General features: G+C 49.6%; 3 protein-coding genes across 11 annotated transcripts in view; 1 reads left to right on the top strand and 2 right to left on the bottom strand.

Moving 5' to 3' along the window:
- The window catches only part of CREB3 (cAMP responsive element binding protein 3), a 49519-nt gene extending 43054 nt beyond the window's left edge, over window positions 1-6465 (bottom strand). Inside the window, exon 1 of the mRNA XM_057498831.1 lies at window positions 6087-6465. The gene's annotated coding sequence lies outside the window, so the exon portion shown is untranslated. The remainder of the gene's footprint in view (window positions 1-6086) is intronic.
- A 142-nt stretch (window positions 6466-6607) lies between these two features.
- TPM2 (tropomyosin 2) lies at window positions 6608-14029 on the top strand. Of its 5 annotated transcripts, none has more exons than XM_036888497.2 (9): window positions 6608-6897; window positions 7298-7423; window positions 10261-10394; window positions 10494-10611; window positions 10709-10779; window positions 10916-10991; window positions 11477-11539; window positions 11702-11771; window positions 13882-14029. In XM_036888497.2, exons 1-9 carry the CDS (start codon window positions 6784-6786, stop codon window positions 13962-13964), a joined length of 855 nt encoding a protein of 284 aa, XP_036744392.1. In that variant the 5' UTR covers window positions 6608-6783; the 3' UTR covers window positions 13965-14029. The 5 variants fall into 5 exon arrangements, with proteins under 5 accessions (XP_036744392.1, XP_036744395.1, XP_036744391.1 ...); XM_036888500.2 differs by lacking the exon at window positions 10916-10991 and adding an exon at window positions 11221-11296 and having other exon boundaries at window positions 6612-6897; XM_036888496.2 differs by lacking the exon at window positions 13882-14029 and adding an exon at window positions 12788-13115 and having other exon boundaries at window positions 6612-6897.
- A 967-nt stretch (window positions 14030-14996) lies between these two features.
- CA9 (carbonic anhydrase 9) lies at window positions 14997-20594 on the bottom strand. Of its 5 annotated transcripts, XM_036888490.2 has the most exons (11): window positions 20222-20578; window positions 19378-19407; window positions 18937-19107; window positions 18654-18796; window positions 18477-18569; window positions 17324-17390; window positions 16373-16530; window positions 16024-16168; window positions 15873-15899; window positions 15367-15448; window positions 14997-15234 (listed from the first exon to the last, which is right to left on the bottom strand). In XM_036888490.2, the coding sequence occupies exons 1-11, from the start codon at window positions 20571-20573 to the stop codon at window positions 15168-15170; spliced, it is 1335 nt and encodes a 444-aa protein (XP_036744385.2). In that variant the 5' UTR covers window positions 20574-20578; the 3' UTR covers window positions 14997-15167. The 5 variants fall into 5 exon arrangements, with proteins under 5 accessions (XP_036744385.2, XP_057354811.1, XP_057354808.1 ...); XM_057498828.1 differs by having other exon boundaries at window positions 18477-18791; window positions 20222-20590; XM_057498825.1 differs by having other exon boundaries at window positions 16394-16530; window positions 18477-18796; window positions 20222-20589.
- Between the last annotated feature and the right edge of the window lie 14 nt (window positions 20595-20608).

The following is a 20608-nucleotide window of genomic DNA, read 5'->3' as shown; positions in this document are numbered from 1 at the left end:
TTAGCAAACCAAATTCAAAAATACATCACAAGGATCATACACCATGATCAAGTGGGATTCATCTCAGGGATGCAAGGATGGTACAACATTCGAAAGTCCATCAGCATCATCCACCACATCAACAAAAAGGATAAAACCACATGATCATCTCCCTAGATGCTGAAAAAGCATTTGACAAAATTCAACATCCAGTCATGATAAAAACTCTCAACAAAATGGGTATAGAGGGCAAGTACCTCAACATAATAAATGCCATATATGACAAACCCACAGCCAACATCATACTTAACAGTGAGAAGCTGAAAGCTTTTCCTCTAAGATCAGGAACAAGACAGGGATGCCCACTCTCCCCAATGTTATTCAACATAGTACTGGAGGTCCCAGCCATGGCAATCAGACAAAACAAAGAAATACAAGGCATCCAGATTGTAAAGAAGAAGTCAAACTGTCACTATTTGCAGATGACATGATATTGTACATAAAAAACCCTACAGAATCCACTCCAAAACTACTAGAACTAATATTGGATTTAAGCAAAGTTGCAGGATACAAAATTAATACACAGAAATCTGTGGCTTTCCTATACACTAACAATGAGCTAGCAGAAAGAAAAATCAGGAAAACAATTCCATTCACAATAGCATCAAAAAGAATAAAATACCTAGGAATAAACCTAACCAAGGAAGTGAAAGATCTATACCCTGAAAACTACAAGACACTCTTAAGAGAAATTAAAGAGGACACTAATAAATGGAAATTCATCCCATGCTCTTGGCTAGGAAGAATTAATATTGTCAAAATGGCCATCCTGCCTAAAGCAATCTACAGATTCAATGCAATCCCTATCAAAATACCAACAGCATTCTTCAATGAACAGGAACATAGTTCTAAAATTCATATGGAACCACAAAAGACCCCAAATAACCAAAGCAATCCTGAGAAGGAAGAATAAAGCAGGGGGGATCTCGCTTCCCAACTTCAAGCTCTACTACAAAGCCACAGTAATGAAGACAATTTGGTACTGGCACAAGAACAAACCCACAGACCAGTGGAACAGAATAGAGTCCAGATAGTAATCCAAACATATATGGTCAATTAATATATGACAAAGTAGCCATGGATATACAATGGGGAATAACAGCCTCTTCAACAGCTGGTGTTGGCAAAACTGGGCAGCTACATGTAAGAGAATGAAACTGGATCACTGTCTAACCCCATACACAAAAGTAAATTTGAAATGGATCAAAGACCTGAATGTAAGTCATGAAACCATAAAGCTCTTAGAGAAAAACATAGGCAAAAATCTCTTGGCTATAAACATGAGCAACTTCTTCATGAACATATCTCTCCGGGCAAGGGAAACAAAAGCCAAAATGAACAAGTGGGACTATATCAAACTTAAAAGCTTCGGTACAGCAAAGGATACCATCAATAGAACAAAAAGGCATCCTACAGTATGGGAGAATATATTCATAAATGACATACCCGATAAAGGGTTGACATCCAAAATATATAAAGAGCTCACGCACCTCAACAAACAAAAAGCAAATAATCCAATTAAAAAATAGGCACAGGATCTGAACAGACACTTCTCCAAAGAAGAAATTCAGATGGCCAATGGACACATGAAAAGATGCTCCACATTGCTAATCATCAGAGAAATGCAAATCAAAACCACAGTGAGATATCACCTCACATCAGTAAGGATCACTATCATCCAAAAGACAAACAACAACAAATGTTGGAGAAGTTGTGGAGAATGGGGAATCCTCCTACACTGCTGGTGGGAATATAAATTAGTTCAACCATTGTGGAAAGCAGTATGGAGGTTCCTCAAAATACTCAAAATAGAAGTACCATTTGACCCAGAAATTCCACTCCTAGGAATTTACCCTAAGAAAGTAGGAGCCCAGTTTGAAAAAGACATATGTCAGCCATAAGAAGAAAACAAATCCTACCATTTGCAACAACATGGATGGAGCTAGAGTGTATTATGCTCAGTGAAATAAGCCAGGCAGAGAAAGACCAGTATCAAATGATTTCACTCATCTTTGGAGTATAAGAACAAAGAAAAAAACTGAAGGAGCAAAACAGCAGCAGACTCACAGAACCCAAGAATGGACTAACAGTTACCAAAGGGAAGGACTGGGGAGGATCAGTGGGAAGGGAGGGATAAGGAGGTGCAGAAGAAAGGGGGCATTATGATTAGCATGTATAATGGAGGTGGGGCTCAGGGAGGGCTGTACAACACAGAGAAGACAAGTAGTGATTCTACAGCATCTTACTACGCTGATGGACAATGACTCTGATGGGGCATGTGTGGGGGACTTGGTGATGGGGGGAGTCTAGTAAACATAATGTTCCTCATGTAATTGTAGATTAATGATAACAAAATAAAATTTTTTAAAAACTGAAGGAACAAAACAGCAGCAGACTCACAGAACCCAAGAATGGACTAACAGTTACTAAAGGGAAAGGGACTGGGGAGGATGGGTGGGAAGGGAGCGATAAGGGGGAAAAAAAAGGGAGTGTTACTATTAGCAGACATAATGTAGCGGGGGGCACGGGGAGGGCTGTACAACACAGAGAAGACAAGTAGTGATTCTATTCCATCTTAGTATGCTGATGGACAGTGACTGTAATGGGGTATGTGGGGGGAACATGATGATGGGGGGAGTCTGGTAAACATAATGTTCCTCATGTAATTGTAGATTAGTGATACCAAAATTAAAAAAAAAAAAACCAAGTCCACAATCTCCTAGAAGAAAACACACGCAGTGAACTCTTGAACATTAGCGTTAGTAATCTGTTTCTGGATGTCCCCAGAGGCAAGGGAATCAAAAGTAAAAACAAGTGTGACTACATCAAACTGAAACGCTTCTGCACAGCAAAGGAAACCATCAACAAACTGAAATACAACCTACTAAATGGGAGAATATATTTATAAATGATATATTTGATAAGGGGTTAATACCCAAATATGTAAAGAACTCATATAGCTCAACACCAAAAAAAACTACAAATAATCTAATTAAAATATGGGCAAAGGACCTGAATAGAGATTTTTCCGAAGAAGACATACAGATGGCCAAAAGACACATGAAAAGATTTTCAGCATCACTAATCATCAGGGAAATGCAAATCATTGTTGGGGAGGATGTGGAGAAGAGGAAGCCTTGTACATATCTGGTGGGATTGTTAACTGGTGCAGCCACTGTACAGGAAAGCAGATGGAGGTTTCTAAAAAATTAGAAATAGAAATACCATACAACCCAGCAATTCTAGGAATTTATATATACCACCACCCCAAAAAATCACTAATCCGAAAAGATACTCATTCTCCTGTGTTTATTGCTGCATTATGTACAATAGCCATAGTATGGAAGCAACCTAAATATCCATCAATAGATGAATGGGTAAAAAGATGTACACAGATACAATGGAGTATTTACTCAGCCATAAAAAAGAATGAAATCTTGCCATTTGTTACAACATGGATGGGCCTAGAAGGTATCATGCTAAGTGAAATAAGACAGAGAAAGAGGAGTACCACATGACTTCTGTGTGGAATCTAAAAAACAAAACACATGAACAAACAAAACAGAAGTAGACTTATAGATACAAAGAACAGCCTGGTGGCTGCCACAGGAGAGGAAGGTGGGGATGGGTGAAACATGAAGGGGGAAAAATTAATGAGAATGTTTGATACCTTGATCTTTGTGATTGTCAAAATTCACCAAGCTGTACACTAAGACTTGTGCATTTTAGCATATGAACCTCAATATAAAAAATAAAATCAAGAAATGAAACTACCATTTGTTAAGTGTTGGTGTAGTATCAAAGAATATGCACAATTACTTGAAAATACTATAAATACACTACTCTCTTCAAATTATGTGTCTGTTAGACTTTGTTCATATATACTACTTCAAACAAACCAATATATAGCAACAGATAGAAAGCACAAGTAGATTTTGAGAATTCAGCTGTCCTCTGTTAAACCAAATATTAGAGATTTTCAAAAATGTAAAATAACTGCCATCCTCTCACTAATTTGGGGAGGTGAATATAGTTGTCATTAAAAACATTTATGTTAACATGGTCAATGTGTCCATGACCTATAAAAATTGTATAAAACTATTTTTATAAAACTATAAAAATAGTTTTATTTTTGTTATTTTTAATGAATCAATATTCAAAATTATTCTCAGTTTCCATTTTAACATGGTATTGATAGATATAACCCACTTCAACAAAAGCTTTTTGAATCTTCAAATCCTGCTCTTAATTTTTAAGAGTGCATAAAAAATTCACCTGGCAAACGTTTTATCAAGAACCAACTTTATGCCTAATGCTACACTAGGCATTGGGGATTCAAAATTGAAAAAAAATCCCTCTTCTGGGGGACTCACAGACCAGTGGAGGAGACAAACAGGTATAAGAACAGTTGTAACAGGGACTATGAGAATGACAGGCGCCTGTACCAAGCGCATGCACCTCTTGGGTGGAGCGGGTGGAAGGGGAAGTGGCCAGGGAAAGTTTTCCCAGAAGAGCTGACGTTTGATCTGAGTCTTTTAAGCCACCAGCAATCAATCAGCTAAGGGAACAGCATTTTAGGGATAGGGTACAGAGTAATAAAAGGTGGAAGCTTTAAGAAAAGCTCGGCTATTTCCAGCTCCTGCAGTAGTTCAGTGTGAATGCAGCTTGAAGTACAAGTCTGGATACTGGGGGTGGGGGTTGAGAATGAAACATGAGGCAGAGAGATGACAGGAGCCAAAACAAAGGGCCTTATATACCATATGAAGAAATGTGGCTTTTTATCCTCAAAAGAGGTGGGGAATAAGGAGGGGTTTTTGGAGCATTTAGGAACTCACATCAACTTTTTTAAAAAGATCTTTGGTAACAATGTCAAGGAATGGTTGAATGAATGAATGAGTTAGAAAAGCAGGAGTAAGACCCCAACAGACCCAGGCAGGAGGAAATACAAGGAGCTGTCCAAGAACCCCAGAGACGTCAAGGGGAAACCTCGTTCGTAGGAAACAGAATTTACGGGATTAAGTGGAAGTGGATATGGGAAGTGAGGGACAGGAGAGCTCCGATAACCCCCAAAGGTCTTAGCACTGGCTACAGAGTGTACGGAGTGTCTTAACTTGAGTTTGGGGAAAACAGGGCGATGGGCTGGTGTGAACACTGCGAGGTCAAGTTTGTTCCCAGTGTAGCAAGCAGGCAGCTAAGCAAATCTAAATACATTTCCGCGCCCCGCCTCCTTCAGCGCCGGGTCCAGCAGTTCCCACGGTTCCACTCCCACCATCAAAATGCAGCCACCCACCCGTCTGCCGCTGGGGAGCGAGGCGAACCGCTTCCTCCAGGTTTCCTCCGCCCGCTCTCCCCTTCTCCCTCCTCCCAGCACGCTCTCCACTTCCTCTCCCCACAGCCCCCTCCAAGGAAAATTTTAAACAAACGGCCTCGCGCCCGGCGCCTGACACCCCACGACCCTAGGGCCCGGCCCCGGGAGGTCCTTCTCGCGGCCTCAGTTGGAGGAGGTATCGCACGCCCGCTCCCGACGCCCCGCGGCTCAGTAACTCATCCCCTCGCCCCTGCCTCCTCCGCCCCGACCGGCCCCGCCTCCCCACGGGAAAACATCCCAAAAAAGGGCAGAAAAGAAATTTCGGCGTAAAGCTGGTCCCCAAGGGAAGAGAGGCGAGTCCGGGGGGGGTAGGGTTGGAGAAGGGAGGGCGCGAGGGGCAACCAGGGAGAGGGGTGGGCGTGGGCGGGGAGGGGTGAGTGGAGGGGCGGCGGGCCAGTACGGCCTGGAGCAGGGCGAGGGGCGGACTGAAAAGGGCCGCTTCCCGGGTTGGGGTGGGGGCGGGAGCGGAGAGCCCGCGAAGGCCAGCGGGACTGTAGCGCGTGGAAAATATGCGGGGCACGTGGGGGGCGGGGCAGGCGGGACGCCGAGCTGAGTACCAGCCGCCCGGCGAGCGCAGAGGAGGGGCAGGGGCTGGAAGGGGAACGAGGGCAAGAGAGGTCAGGTCCGCCCTCGGGGGCCGCGCTCCGCACTGCTATGGGGCTCTGGGCTGCACTCCTACCTCAGTTTCCTCAAGTCCTCGGTGAGACTCTCCGCTATCACCACCACCTCGGTGACGCAAACCCAGAGTCTGGGACTCAGGGTAAACTGAGGCACTCAAGCCGCGGAAGAGCCCCGCCTCTCAAGAGACATTTAATCCAGGAGGATTTACAGGAACCTTCTAAATTAAGGGCAGCGGCTGCTACAGCTGAGGGGGGCACGCCGGCCCCTGCGCCAGCGCAGCTGCCGTGAGCTCACGCCCCGAAATAGCCCCAGGGGCCCCAGCTGCAGCTGTCAGTGGGCCGGGCTGTCACTCAGAGAAAGCGCCGAGCCCCCAGCCCGAATGCTCCCCACACCTCAGCAGGGCTAGGGTATTCCCAGCACCTTCCGAGCTACTTTCCCTTCCGACGGCGGGGGGCGGGTGGAGAGGGAAGGGGCGGGGCCCCGAGGGGGCGGTTCCGAGGGGTGGGTGCAGGGGGCGGCCGCGCCCCTCCCCGGCGGGGCTTGCTTCTGCCCCTACAAGGTTTGGGCCGCTGTGGGGGAGGGTCCCGGCCCCCAGCTCCGCCCGGTCCCACCCATCCTTTTAGGCGCCCGCGGGGCTGGGACGTCCCAGTCCAGCTTGGTGCTCCTCTCCCGCCGCCGGTGCGCCCAGTTCGCGCAGTCAGCCCAGTTAACTCGGACCGCACCTCCCGCCAGCCGGCCGGTCCCCCACCGCAGTCATGGATGCCATCAAGAAGAAGATGCAGATGTTAAAGCTGGACAAGGAGAATGCCATTGACCGCGCTGAACAGGCCGAGGCCGACAAAAAGCAAGCCGAGGACCGCTGCAAGCAGGTGGGGACCCTGGCCAGAGCAAACCCCCCGGAATGAAAGTGGGGTAGGCCCTGCCCTGTGTGCTCTAGCCTCTGGGCTCCATCCAAGGTGCCCTCCCGTTCCCTGTAGGGGCTGGGCCTTCATAGTAGTCAGAGCCACACTTAATCTAACCCACCAATGGCCTGGGGAACCCTAGTCCCCAATTTCTACTCCTGCCCTTGCAGAGCAGTGATGGGTCCAGTTCGTTGGGGCTGGAAGCTTTCTCTTTACCCCACCAGGTCCCAGTAACACTCCTGGCTGCACTGTACCTCCTCTGCTTTCCCTCTTCCTCCCTGATAGCTTTGAAATATTTCTTGGTACCCCTTCACACATACACCTGCCTCCTTCCTGGGCTGAACTAACCTGGGCCTCTCTCCCCCAGCTGGAGGAGGAGCAGCAGGCACTCCAGAAGAAGCTGAAAGGGACAGAAGATGAGGTGGAAAAGTATTCTGAGTCGGTGAAGGATGCCCAGGAGAAACTGGAGCAGGCTGAGAAGAAGGCCACGGATGTGAGTGTGGACCTGGGGATTGTGAGAGGGTTAGTGCACTGGGAGGGGTCCCAGACAGGTGATGAAGGGCAAAGGGTACCTAGGCAACCCTGGTACCAGAATAGAAATGGTTTCACTGTAGGAGCCCAGGCCAGGACAAGCTTGCACAAATAATCCAAGGCAGTGGGTAAATCAAACCACCCACCACTTCCCCAGACGACGTAGCCTTGTAATTCCATTTGGTTCCAACTCAGAATGTACAGTGATCAAGCCGTGAGTCATCGTGGGGGTGGGTGGCACAAGAATTTACCATCCACCTCAATTACTCCTCAAGCTACAAATGAAGAGGAGACTGCAACTATATTTGTGGGGTTTGGGGTGTGGGTGTACATGCTGTTGGACAGAGGACAGGAATCCAAAGATGGGCTTGGACTTGAGTTATACCCCTGGGGGACCATTAGACCTTCACCTCCGGCTTCAGTGGCCCTGATGTGCACAGGGACCAACTCAGGTTCTAACGGTACCTCATTTACCCTCATTAAGCTGTCACCCTCAAGACCATGCCAGGCCACAGGGCACAGGGACAGGGCCACAAATGCCAAGGCAGGCATTTTGGCATGTCCTGTTCACTCTGAGACCTCTCTGCCCACTCCACACCCTTAACCAGACTTCTCCTCTTCCTGCCATCCCCAACTGCCAACTTGAAGCTGGAGAATGGCCCATACGGCTTTGGACATAATACACCATTCTCGGTCTGTTTCCCCACTTGCCTTCCACCCAGGACTGTTTAAAGTCTAAGATAAGCTGTCATTGGAAGTATGGGAGGATTAGCATAAGCATGGTCTGAACATCTGAGGTCCAAGATGACATGACTGTTTTGACCGCTATCCATGTTCCCAACCCCCCACAAAGTTGGTTTTTCTGACCTCCAGACTTTGGTTTTGGTCCTCCACCAGCCCTGGCACTTGGGAGGGAACTGACCCGCAGCTGCTAGTAAAGACAACCCTGGGCATCTGATGTGTTCTATAAATAACCAAAGCCCAGTGCAACTGGAGGCAGGACTGGAAACCCAAGGAGCTGTGTGGGGGCTGGAGGGAAGGACAGGGACAGACTGGGGAAGCAGGGCAACACTGCCCAAACTTACTGTGTGACCTTGAATGTAGTATTTAACTTACACAATGCCTCAGTTTCTCCCTCTCTCTTGCTTCACATTTGTCCAGTGGGGACAGTAGTGCCTATCCTGTGGTTAGAGAGCAGTATCCATAATAGGGAAGAGCTTGAGAAGCAGAAAATGGTAAATGTCAGTCCTGCGATGAGGGCCCCAGGACTTCCTAGACTTCTGGGTCATTTGCCACCCCACAACCATGAAGACAGCTTTCTTTTACAGAGTCTCATCTCTCTAGACCCCACAATGTCCCCCAGCGTCATTCTTCCCAACCCCCAGTGCTGTCCCCAGAATCCTTCCACACTGAGTCGTCTGGCCCTGTGCCCATGATGGGCCCTTGTCATCTTAGGTTGCCTTTAACACCTGGAGGACAAGCTACAACTAAGTTGTGTATATGATGCTGCATTTCCCCTGCCCTACAGTACCACCCAGGACCTGTCTGCTACTTTCTCTGCCAGCAGTGCTGCCACCCACCTCTTTCCTCTCATTCACATCTTCCCCTTCACTGGTCCTTCCTCCTTCCCAATCTTAAATCTCAGGGTCTCTAGTCTGTGTGTCTCAGAGGGAGACAGGGACAACCAAACATTTATGGAGTGTGTGCTCTGCACGCAATGTGCTTAAAGGCTTTCTGCATTCCCAAAAGCTTGCAAAGCTTTAAAAAAAAAAAAAAAGGAAAGAAAGAAAAAGAAAAGATTAAAGGATATGCAAGGTCCAGCTCTGGAGATCTCAGTTCAGTGGATATAACTTGGAACTAGAGAATTTGTTTGGTTTTATAAGCCTCCCACCTGCTCCTGTTGATTAATTATTGGAAGCAGTGCATTATCTCGTTACAGCCTATGAAGGAGGAACTGCTATTTATAAACGAGGAAACTGAGGCTTAGAAAGACTAAGTAAGTGGCCCAAGGTCACACAAGCGTTTAGTGGTTGAATCATGGCTCAAAGACAGCAGTCTTAGAGCCAATGCTCTTAACACCAAATAGCACTGCTTCTCAGATTTTCCTTTATTGGAGCCCCTCTTGCTCTGCCTTCTCTTTTTTCTCAAAGTATCATTTTCCATGGACCTTCTCCAAAACCTCCATGCTTTTGCCTCTATATTGCAGGATCAGGGGCTGAGTTTATGTCTCACACTGCCCTTGCACTGCCCTCAGTTGCCTCCAGGCCTCGGCAGGAAGCCCCTGGTTACAACCATGGATGTCCCATATAGGTCTGGCTTACCTCCTGAGCCCTTCGCTGGGAGTCTCCCTGGCAGCCAGTGACATCGTGGAGCTTGACTCTGTGATTGGCTATTTTTAGCAGTGAGGTCTGGTTGACCTGATTCTTCCCCACCCCCTCACCTGGACCAAGCTCTGCTACAGAGGAGTCAGGGCAGCCTCTGACTGGGTCCCAGCACTTGGAGTGCTCTCAGGGGTACAGAGGGACCTGTGTGCAAGTAACTATCGGGAGACTAACTCTGAACAATGTCAGAAGAAGCCTTGTAGCAAGGAAGTGAAGCTTGTTAAGGAATGCATGTATTGTGCTGTAGCAGTCTGAGCAAAAGATGGTTGGTTAGGGGGAAAAGATTTTTTTTTAGGTTCAAAGTCTGGAAGCCAGGAAACCTAGATTCTTTCACAAGAATCTTACCAACCTCTGGAGCCTGTCTGATGCTCATCATGGCAGACAAAGCCCTTTCTGACCTATGACCTTTGACCCACAGGCTGAGGCAGATGTGGCCTCCCTGAACCGTCGTATTCAGCTCGTAGAAGAGGAGCTGGACCGGGCGCAGGAGCGTCTGGCTACAGCCCTGCAGAAGCTGGAGGAGGCTGAGAAGGCAGCTGATGAGAGTGAGAGGTGGGCAAGGGGATCCCTCAGGGGTGGGCCAAGGAGGGGGCTGGGGGCCTGTCTCTGCTGGTCCTGACTCCACTGCCACTCCTCTTCCTGCCCTCTCAGAGGCATGAAGGTCATCGAAAACCGAGCCATGAAGGATGAGGAAAAGATGGAGCTGCAGGAGATGCAGCTGAAGGAGGCCAAGCACATCGCTGAGGATTCAGACCGCAAATATGAAGAGGTGACAGCACTGTCCTACTTCCTTCTCCTTCCCAAACCACTGACGCTCGCTCCATCATTCACCATGGATCTGCTCCTGCTCTCTCCCCCAACCCCAGGTGGCTAGAAAGCTGGTGATCCTTGAAGGAGAGCTGGAGCGCTCAGAAGAGAGAGCTGAGGTGGCTGAGAGGTAAGGATACCCTGGAATGGCAAGTGAAACTTGGCCTGAGCCATGACTGCAGGGCACCCTAGGCAGTGGGGAAGCAGTTTCCCAGGCTTGGGCCAGGGACAGGCCCTTTCCTCTGACACCAACCTGCTGCCCTCAGCCGTGCCAGGCAGCTGGAGGAGGAACTTCGAACCATGGACCAGGCCCTCAAGTCCCTGGTGGCCTCAGAGGAGGAGGTAGTGACCTCTTGGGCAGTGGTGCCTTCTCTCAGCTCACCGTCTCCTCCATCTCAAGCTGCTCTCTCACCTGCTAGGGGTTGGGAAGGGCCTGGGGCTTCCGGACTCTGCCTGCTGTCACTCTCACAACTTCGCTCTTCTCTTCTCTCCACCCCTCCCTCGCTGTGCCACCTCCACCATCTCCCCGCACTGTGCCCTCACACCCCACCCTGCCACACACCCCCTGCAGTAAATGTGGGGACCTAGAGGAGGAGCTGAAAATTGTTACCAACAACTTGAAATCCCTGGAAGCCCAAGCGGACAAGGTAGAGGAGGGTAGAAGGGCAGTGAGGATGGGGTTCTGCAGCGGAGGGAGGCAGTGGGCCCAGGCAGGGAGGGGCTGGGTGTCCCATGGAGACAAGATCATGAGTAGCCTATGGGGCTCAGTGGAGAAATAAAAGAGTTATGGAGGCGAACTACTCATGGCATGTGTCTGTCCCTGAAAGTATTCCACCAAAGAAGATAAATATGAAGAGGAGATCAAATTGCTGGAGGAGAAGCTAAAGGAGGTGAGAGTCCTTCAGTCCCTACCTTCCCATCAATCCCTCCAATCCCTGCCAGAAACTGCCTGTGGAAGGGAATTTGGGGACGGGGGGAACAGGTTAACTTAAGTGGTAGTGTCTAGGAGGGCTTAATTTTTGTCATGTCCCCCATCTCACCTTTACTCCCAGGCTGAGACCAGAGCAGAGTTTGCCGAAAGGTCTGTGGCAAAGTTGGAGAAAACCATTGATGACCTGGAAGGTAAAAGGCATATAACCGCCCCCCAGCCTCCCATAAACCCCAAACCTTTTAAAGTTGGTCCACACTTCTAATGCCTGGCAGTGTCTTATCTTCCCTTCCTGTTATATTTGCCACTGATAGGTTAGGGTTGGACCACCTAGGATTCCACAGACGCCAGCTGGCTGTGCCTCCTGTTGTAACTACTACACTGCACCAACTGCAGTGCTTCTCAAACTTGAGAAGCCCCCCAGGAGTTTTTAAAACACAGATTCCTGGGTCCAACTCTGAAGTGCTTGCTTACTTTGGGCTGGAGAATTTCTGTGTCTGACAAGCTTCCTAGCAATGCTGTCCTCAGACCACACTTTGAGTAGCACTGATCTAGACAATTCTGTCTCTAAGTGCAACACAGTAGAGCTGTATCACAAGACTTCTTTATTACATAGAGAGCTGTTTGGTTTAGTACCTAAGTTTTCATGACGTTAATGGAAAATACTCTTTTAAGCTAGATAGGGTGAAAACACACATCCAGGTATTGCTTGTCTGTTTTTGCTAGTATTTTGCATTATCATTAGCAATGCTGTGCCTAAAACTGTCTTCCCTTTTTTATTCTATAATAATCCTTTCCTTTTTGTAGTTCCTACTCCTCTTACTTCCAGCCTTCTCAGGCAAGCCTCGATTTTATGTCCAACTTCAGGACTTCACTTTAGACCTTTCTGGCTCGAGCACCCTCCCCTTGAGGGAAGCACTCCTGCTTATCCAAAGCCCTGTGCCTCCAGGTCCCTCAGGGAAGTGTAGGAGGAAGTAGGGCTCCAGGGGGAAGAACCAGTGGGGAGCCCAGAGAAGGACAAAAGAGACAGGAGTACACAGAGGGGAGGAGGGAGCCCTGCCCAGCCTGTTCTCTGGCCTTTCTCACTCCATCTTTGTTCACCTGTCTCTGATTCTTATTCTCTTTCCATTACCCTCTCTCCTTCCTTTCCTCTTTCCCTCCATTCCCTCTCCCCATACTCCCACCTGGCTCCCCTTCCCTGGATCCCCAGATGAAGTCTACGCACAGAAGATGAAATACAAGGCCATCAGTGAGGAGCTGGACAACGCACTCAACGACATCACTTCCCTCTGAGCCCCGCACCAGTGTGGCCCCCTCAGCCCCTCCTCTCCTCTCTTTTCCATTCTCTCTGTGGGGGGGGGGGCAGGCAGGAGGAGCAGAAAGTGTCAGCATTGCATAGCCAGGCTGGGTGCTGCCTAGCAGAGTCCCCGTCACACCTGCCACCCACCCTGGTACTTGCTTCATCCTGTCCATCACTCCCCTTCTCTGCCCTCCAGCCTCTACCTCTCTGCTGCTTAATAAATTCAACCTGGTCTCCATGATGTTTTCCTCCCCTCCAGAGAACACTTCCATCACAGAGCACTGGTTTACTGCTGAGACCCTGACTCGTACAGATACCCCAATCTTGTGACCCCTGCACTGAGCTCACCCACAAAACACTCTGGCTCACAGTGAAACCCCCTCCACACGGCACTCCCGGTCTGTCTGCCTGACTCACTGCTGCATGTGATTATGTATGACCCCATCAATCCCCAGGAGCCCTCTGGTGCCTCTGACACAGCCTTCTGCAGATCTAGGCCTGTCACTAACTTCGGAGCACTCGAGTGGGGTTCCAGGAAATAAAGGAATGACTGGAAGGGAAATGAGGTGGTGAGGTGCAGGGGAGGGGCAAGAAGACTGAGAGGTCTAGGATGAAGTTTGGAAAAACACTGGATGCCAGCAAGGTGGGGTTTTCACTCCAGTTCTGTCTTCTGCCTCAAGTCAGTCTGTCTGTCTGGCCCACCCTTTCCTGGTCTTTGTCTTTCCTTCTGTTTCCAACTCTCTTAAACCTCTAAAGAAGGAAGGTAAATTAGTTTATGACTCAGGACTTCCTGTCCCACCCCCGTGACTCTGAAGCCTTGAGTGAGGCATCCATGCCTGTCCTGGTCAGTCCATCCATTTGCCCCAGCAGTGGGGCCCTCAGGTCCCTGAATGCTTGTGTCCTCCTGTGCCTCCAACCCACTCCATGTCTGTCTGTCATGTACCCCATCCAAGCCTCCCTTTGTGTCTCCCCTCCCCCTCCTCACGTGCTGCCTCCCCTCACAGAGACCTTGGCCAGTGCCAAGGAGGAGAACGTGGAGATTCACCAGACCCTCGACCAGACCCTGCTGGAGCTCAACAACCTGTGAGGGCTGGCCCTGCACACAGCCAGGCTACAGTTGCCCCCAACCCAATAAAACTAACATTACCTGCATTACAGGGCTCTTTAAGCCTTTTTTTGGTGTTGGTGATGATGGTGGTAGTTTTCCAAAGTGGAGACAGCTTAGAGGATGCCTGAGGGGAGTGGAGCTGCTGGAAGGACCCAAGTGAGCAAGGCCTGGGTTCAGGCTCTGCAGGACTTCATTTTCAGTGGGAGCCAAGGTGTGGGGGTGCTGGGCTTATTGGGGAGGGGTGTGAAAGGGCTGTGTGAAGCAGAGAGGCCCAGCAGGGTTGGGGGGACACCCTGGCCTTACTACCTACTGGGAAAGGGCTGCTGTTGGCAGTGCTGCCCCGTTCCAGCAGGCGGCTGGGCCAGACCACACAACCTGAAGACAAAGCACAAAGCTTTACAGATTTTAACTGGAGCAGGAAAAAACCTCAGTGTGATTTTAAGCCTAGTGGCTGAGCCTGCTCTATCCCGACACACACTGGTGTGGGCACATACACACAGCCATTCCAAAGATCTTAGTCATTTCTCATCCCTTCCTGATAATATCTGTCATAGGCAGAAAGAGGCCCACCCAACCAAAGATGTCCACACCCCAATCATGTGAAATGTTACCTAATATGAGAAATGGGACTTTTAATTAAGCTAAGGATTTTGAGATGGGGAGGTTATCCTAGGTTATCTGGACAGGCCCCATGTAATCACAAGGGTCCTTGTAAGAGGGAGGGAGGCAGGAAGGTCAGACAGTTGCAGGAGATGTGACGATAGAAGCAAGAGGCTGGAGTGTAAGGAAGGGGCCACAAGGTACGGAATGCTTGGCTTCCAGAAGCTAAAAAGGACAGGAAACATTCTTCTCTCAAAGTGTCCAGAAGGAACCGCTCCTTCCAACCCCAGACTTCAAAGCATAAGATTCATTTTGGACATCTGACCTCCAGAACTCAAGAGAATAAATCTGAATTACCATTAAGTTTGTAGTAATTTGTTACGGCAGCAAAGGGAAATGAACATATCAACCTTCCAATTTGGGGAACAAAGCTGCCTTTCACATATTTTATTAGAAACATTAAAAATATATATATCTGAAGGTTAAAAAGGAAGTAGTGTACTGGGTAGGACAGAACAAAGTCTCCGGTTCCCCCTCAGATTCCTCAGTGGCGTCTCTGCACATTCTCCAAGTTCCAGGCCTCTAGGCAACAGTCTCTGTTACCTCTGCTGGGTGGTAGCTGACATTCCCTTTGGTCCCACTTCTGAGTCTACACAACAGGAAAGCCTAATCAGGAAATTGGCCGGTGCCCTGAAATGAGCTCATTTGCATGCAATTTGCATGGAACTTCCAGACCCCATGGAGTGGATGCTGTCCCTGAGAGACAGGGTCAGTGGGTTACCTTTTCTGCCTTATCATTTGCACAAGGAAGGCAATGCTGGTGACAGCAAAGAGGAGGCCAAAAACCAGGGCCAGGATGTCACCTGGAGGGAGAGGAGAGGCTGCCTCAGGATGTGCAGGGGAGTCCGTAGGGTTCCCCCAGAGCCTGCTGCAGTGTTCCCCTCATCCCAGCCCCAGGTTCTCCAGCTGTGCCCAGTGTCTGCCTCAGAATCTAGAAGCCAGCCAAGGGATGGGGGTGGAAACACAAGAAGGGGTAAGATAGGCACCTTTGCTCCTCTGTGAAAACTTAGTACAAGAGGTCGGTTGGGAAGGAAGATGCTAGATTCATTCTAACCAATTCTTGCCCTAGGGAGAAAAGGGGATCCCCTGCTCTGATGCTGTGTCCTATTGGGGTTGGCGATCTCCTACATAAAATAACAGCCAAGGGGGTCCTGACTAGCTCCTGAGGCTAAACAGTGAGAGGGGTGTCCCACAGCATCAGGAGCCAGAAGAGGGGCACAAACTCACCAGCAGCAAAGCAGGAATTCAGGTGGACTGCAGAGAAAAAGGATATATTAGTGTGGGAAGGCTGTGACCACCAGTGACAGACACAAGCACAAATGAGGGCACATGAGAGGCTGAGGGACTTGTGGCTGGGGGACACTAGACAAAGCTGCACCTGGCTCTACAGTTCTAGGGCTGCGGTCCACTCCAGCTGGGAAGGAGGCCTCAATGATTCGGCCATTCAAAGGCTGTGTTGCTCGAAAGTTTAGCTGTAGCGGAGAGTGGTCAGGTCCCCACAGGGCGTCAGAGAGAGTGTGGAGCTGGGGAGGACAGTAGACAGCAGCGGTGGGCCCATGACAAGGAAACAAAAGGGTCACAGTCCTACTCACAGCCAGCACCTCAGCATCCTCTCTCCATAAGCCACTTATACCTCGCATGGCCCCTTCATCTCTTTATACATCTCCATCTCATCCTATACCCCTTTCCCTCATATCCCCTATAGCCCCACCATGCCCCAGCCCCACCTGCTTAGCACTCAGCCTCACTGTCTGGTTGAACACAGTCCAGATGACCCCCTGGGCACAAGGGGGTGTGGTCAGAGACCCCTCATATCGGAAGTAGCGGCTGAGGTCAGAAGGCAGCAGTGCAGACACGTCCAGTCCTGGGACCAAAGTCTCTGAGTCTGTGGAGAGGACCTGTGCTGGAGTCCCCCCTAGACTGCTCCCTAACCCTCGAAGCTTTGGGGTAAAGGGATAGTTTCACCTCCCAGAAGCCAAGCTGACTGAACTCCCTGAGACCACTTCTTCCCTAAGTGTATCCCTTCCCATTACTGAGCACAAGATATAACTCAGAAGAAAGGTAAAGAGTTTGGGGCCTCACAGAGTGAGAGACTTGCTCCTTAAAACTTCCCTCTGAATATTCACTCATACTCTGCATACTACTATAACATGCTGGGCCACAGATTTAAGCCCAAAGTGAATCTAAAGGGAAAATGAGCTGAATAATTTGAAAGTGAATATAAACACTTATAACTATAGAAACAAAAAACTCAAAAAAGTTCCCGCTAGTTTAGAAAACATAAAGTCTAGTATAGTAGTGAAGTTTAAAATGACCCAGAGTGACTGAGAAGGGAAAGATTTCCAACAAAAGTCCTTACAGATTTAAAATATCTGATGCTTATTAAGGAGAAACTGACAGTTCTCAGAAAATTTTAGCTCTCCAGACTCAACCCCTGACATTCCAAACACTTTTTTTGGTCTTATTTATTTTTTGTCTTAGCTTGGTTTTTGTTTATTTTGCCTTTGCTTGTTTACCACTGTTCAGCTTCATAGTTATCAAGAGCAGTCAGTTCACACATTATCTCTCTTCCTGTGGGAGGGAGCTCATCTCCATCCTCATCTGAGACCCCCCAAGGGAGATTCCTTATGAATTAGGAGATTGAGAGTAGAGCGTAGTGGCCAGACCGATAAACTGACCTTCTTCAGCAATTTCTTCCAAATGTGACAGCAACTGCTCATAGGCGCTGTTTTCTTCTGGACCCTCCTGGAGATGACAGTACAAGACATGTACCTAGTGCATGTACCTAGAGCCATGGCTGTAGGCCTGAAGGTGAGGTGGGGTTGCCATAGTCCTCCCCCATTCCTCAGCTGTGAGAGGGCTGGGGGAACACAAAACCCTAGGTATTACTACTCAAAGTTGATTTACTCTCACTTTGCAAACTAACCTAACAAGCCTGGTGGACTGGTTTTCAATGGCAAATTGGAGGAGCAGGAAGGTGCGCCACCTTATTTAATAGGCTACAAGGCCCTCAATGACCTGGGCCTTACTATCTTTTCTAGTCTCATTCATCACTGCCTCCAAACACACTCCATGGTCCCCCCATAGAAAGCCACCATAACCTTTCTACTCATGTCACTTCTACATTAACCTTAATGATTCACGTTTGACTTTTGGAGCAAGAACACACTATTTCTGAGGCACATCTCTGAACTTTGTGCTGTGAGGCTGGTGTTTAGTCGTCCGAGAGTGAGTAAGCCTAGCAGGTGTCTTAGCATCCTTCCATTTTACCAGCATCCTCTAATCATTGTGTATGTAGCCTTATCATTACAGGTCCAAAGAGATCATTAAATGTTTCTCTAGACCTCATCACTTTTCATAAAGGGGAAGTTATAAGTAATAGGGGTATTAGAGAGATCACTCTTCTTGATATCCAGTCTATTCCATCTGCCATTCCCTGAATGGGCTATATTCTTAGTCTTTGCACATAATGTTGGCTCAGCATAGAGTATCTCCACTTCTTTCCCACTAGGTAAGGCTGAAAGTTTCACCTTCTCTGTGAAGCCTTCCTTGTCCACCAATTTTCCTCTGTGTACTGTGTATATGTCTATCATGTCAGCTTCCCCCACTGGCTCTAGAATCCTTAAGAGACAAGGACCCACAATCTTTGTGAATCTTAATTATTTTTGTGGTGCAGTGCCTGGCTCACTGTGGGTACTGAATTAATGAACTAATGAGTGAATGAGGATGACAGCCAGGTGCCAGGGTGAGTGTGCTGGGATGGAGTCTTTGGGAACAAAATATACTGAGCCCGTGAAGAAGCAGGAAGTGGGGGATGTCCAGGGCTGGTACCTGAAGAAAGGCAGCCAACACTGCGAGGCCCCCTGGGCGCGCCAAGGCCTCGTCAACTTTGGCAAATGCAGTGCTGAGGTGAACCACGTGGATCTGGAGACAACGTGAGGATTGGAGTGGGCAAGGTTCCCGGCCCAGCGCCGCACTTGGTCCCTCCGCGGAAGGCTGCGCTCTCACCTCAGCAGGGAAACGGTGGCCGCCAACCGTGTGCTCCGAGCCCGGGCGACGCGCAGTCCCCCAGTGCAGATGCAACTGCAAGGCCCGGTACTCGCGCCCGGGACCCAGGGTCATCGCCAGCCCGGGAGGCAGAGTCAGCTGCACTGCGGGAGGACAGGGAGGCGGGCTGGCTCTGCCCCGTTCGGGAGCCGGCCTAACTCCCGAGCACCGCCCGGGCAGCTCCCCTGGCCTAGACCGCGTCCAGTCATCTTCCCCGAGGCTCCGTCCTGAACCACCCCCTCACCTGTGTGGCCATTGTTACGCAGGCGCAGTTCGGGGAGGAGCGGGAGTTCAAAGCCAAATAGTTCCAGGGACCGCAGGGCGGGGCAAAATGCGGTGAGCTCGGGGCGGATATCCACCGGAGACTGGAAGCGGCCTGCACAGGCTGGGGACACCTGGGACCAAGGCGGGTTGCCTGGAGTGGGAAAGTGCGGACAGGAAGTCTGGTGACAAGATCGGAAACTTTTAGGGAAGCAGAAAAAGTGGAGGTGGACTCTTAGGGGCGGGAAATAGAAATCAGGGATATGGACAGAGACAGGCAGCTGGCAGTATCCGGGACTGGGAGATGTGGACGCTGGTGTGTGGGTGTGTGTGTGACGCCCCGGACCAGAGTCTGTGGTGGTTGGAGGGGCAGATAAGCAAAGCTGGGTGACTGGATTGGGTCTGCAGGGAGTGGGTGTCTCACCTCCATAGCGCCAATGACTGTGATCATCCCCTGTAAAAAAAGATGAAGAGGCTGATCTATGAGCCCCGTCCCTTCCCAGTGGTCAGAAGGTGAATCCCCCTCACAAGCAGGGGTTCACAAACTCAGATGCCCTAAACGAGCATAGCAGGTAACCGAATACCTGAAGCAGGACAAATATAAAGCACAATAGGCTGCAGCCATATATAACACCACAGCTTGGTGGGCCACACAAAGATCCTACCAGCCCTGGACAGAACAGTTTGTAACCGCGGTCTTAGGGTCTGTAAAGTGGGTGGAGGGTTCAGTCTCCAGGCCTAAATCAGTAGACCACCTTCCTTTCTCCCTTTTCCTTTTCTGGTCTCCGACTCCTTTCCCAAAGTTCCTGGCTTGTGAGTCAAGATACCAAGTTGTGGGACCTGCTATTTACCTCTTCCTGGTCTGGGTTTCCTCATCTGGAGACTGAAGATGAGGTGACCCCTACAAGCCCTGCTCTTCCTCTGAACACCATCTTTCTTTTTGTCTTCCTTCATACTTTTCTCTCCACCTGTTTTCTCTCTTCCCACATTCCTCAGATTTTTCCTTTCCAACCTCCCCCTCTCTTCTTTCCCATCTCTTTCTGCTCACCTCTCTCCATCTGTGCCCCTTTTTTGTCTTCCCATCCATCCCCATTCTAGCTCTGAAATGGGGCAAGGGTCTAGTGACATGGGAGCCCCAGTGGGTGGGAAAGGCCACTGTCAGAATAGGCTCCCCTCCTTCCCTGAATAATCCCTGCCTAGACTGTAGTTTAGTAAGGTGAGGCACTAACCTCCCGGAGTCTAGATCTGGAGGGCTGATGGTCACTCACCTTTGCTGTCCCTGTGGGCATCATTTTGGGGGCCTTGAGTGTCCCTGGGAGTCTCAGCAGTAGGTAGGTCCTCTAACTTCAGAGAGTCCTCCTCTCCAGGTAGGTCCTCTTCACTGGGCAGGTCCTCATCACCCAGTCGGTCATCTTCCCCAGATGAATCTCCTGCCATCGGGGTGGCCCCCTGCCTCTGGGGACGGCCAGGCACCAGGAGCAGCAGTAACAGCAGCCATCGCACAGCAGGGCCTGGGACCGAGGCCGGGATCAATCCAGGGATCCAGGGGCTGGGGCACAGGGGAGCCATGTGGCTAGCTGTGGGGTGTCCCAGGACAGTGTGTACGGGCTGTACGTGCATTGGAAACAGGAGCTGGGTTGGGGAGGAGCAAGCCT

This window comes from Manis pentadactyla, chromosome 3 (assembly GCF_030020395.1).
Source record: "Manis pentadactyla isolate mManPen7 chromosome 3, mManPen7.hap1, whole genome shotgun sequence".
NCBI lineage: Eukaryota > Metazoa > Chordata > Mammalia > Pholidota > Manidae > Manis > Manis pentadactyla.
This window is presented reverse-complemented; position numbering and strand designations above follow the sequence as displayed.

Excerpts from the sequence above, each read along its gene's own strand:
- CA9 (XM_057498824.1), bottom strand. The coding sequence starts at position 20,573 with ATGCACGTACAGCCCGTACACACTGTCCTGGGACACCCCACAGCTAGC. Across the intron at positions 19,408-20,221 it reads TGCCCACAGGGACAGCAAAG|GGGATGATCACAGTCATTGG; the intron begins GTGAGTGACCAT and ends CTTTTTTTACAG. Across the intron at positions 15,900-16,023 it reads CCCTAGAACTGTAGAGCCAG|TCCACCTGAATTCCTGCTTT; the intron begins GTGCAGCTTTGT and ends TTTTCTCTGCAG.
- TPM2 (XM_036888497.2), top strand. The coding sequence starts at position 6,784 with ATGGATGCCATCAAGAAGAAGATGCAGATGTTAAAGCTGGACAAGGAG. Across the intron at positions 10,395-10,493 it reads GCAGCTGATGAGAGTGAGAG|AGGCATGAAGGTCATCGAAA; the intron begins GTGGGCAAGGGG and ends CTGCCCTCTCAG. Across the intron at positions 11,540-11,701 it reads TGGAGGAGAAGCTAAAGGAG|GCTGAGACCAGAGCAGAGTT; the intron begins GTGAGAGTCCTT and ends CTTTACTCCCAG.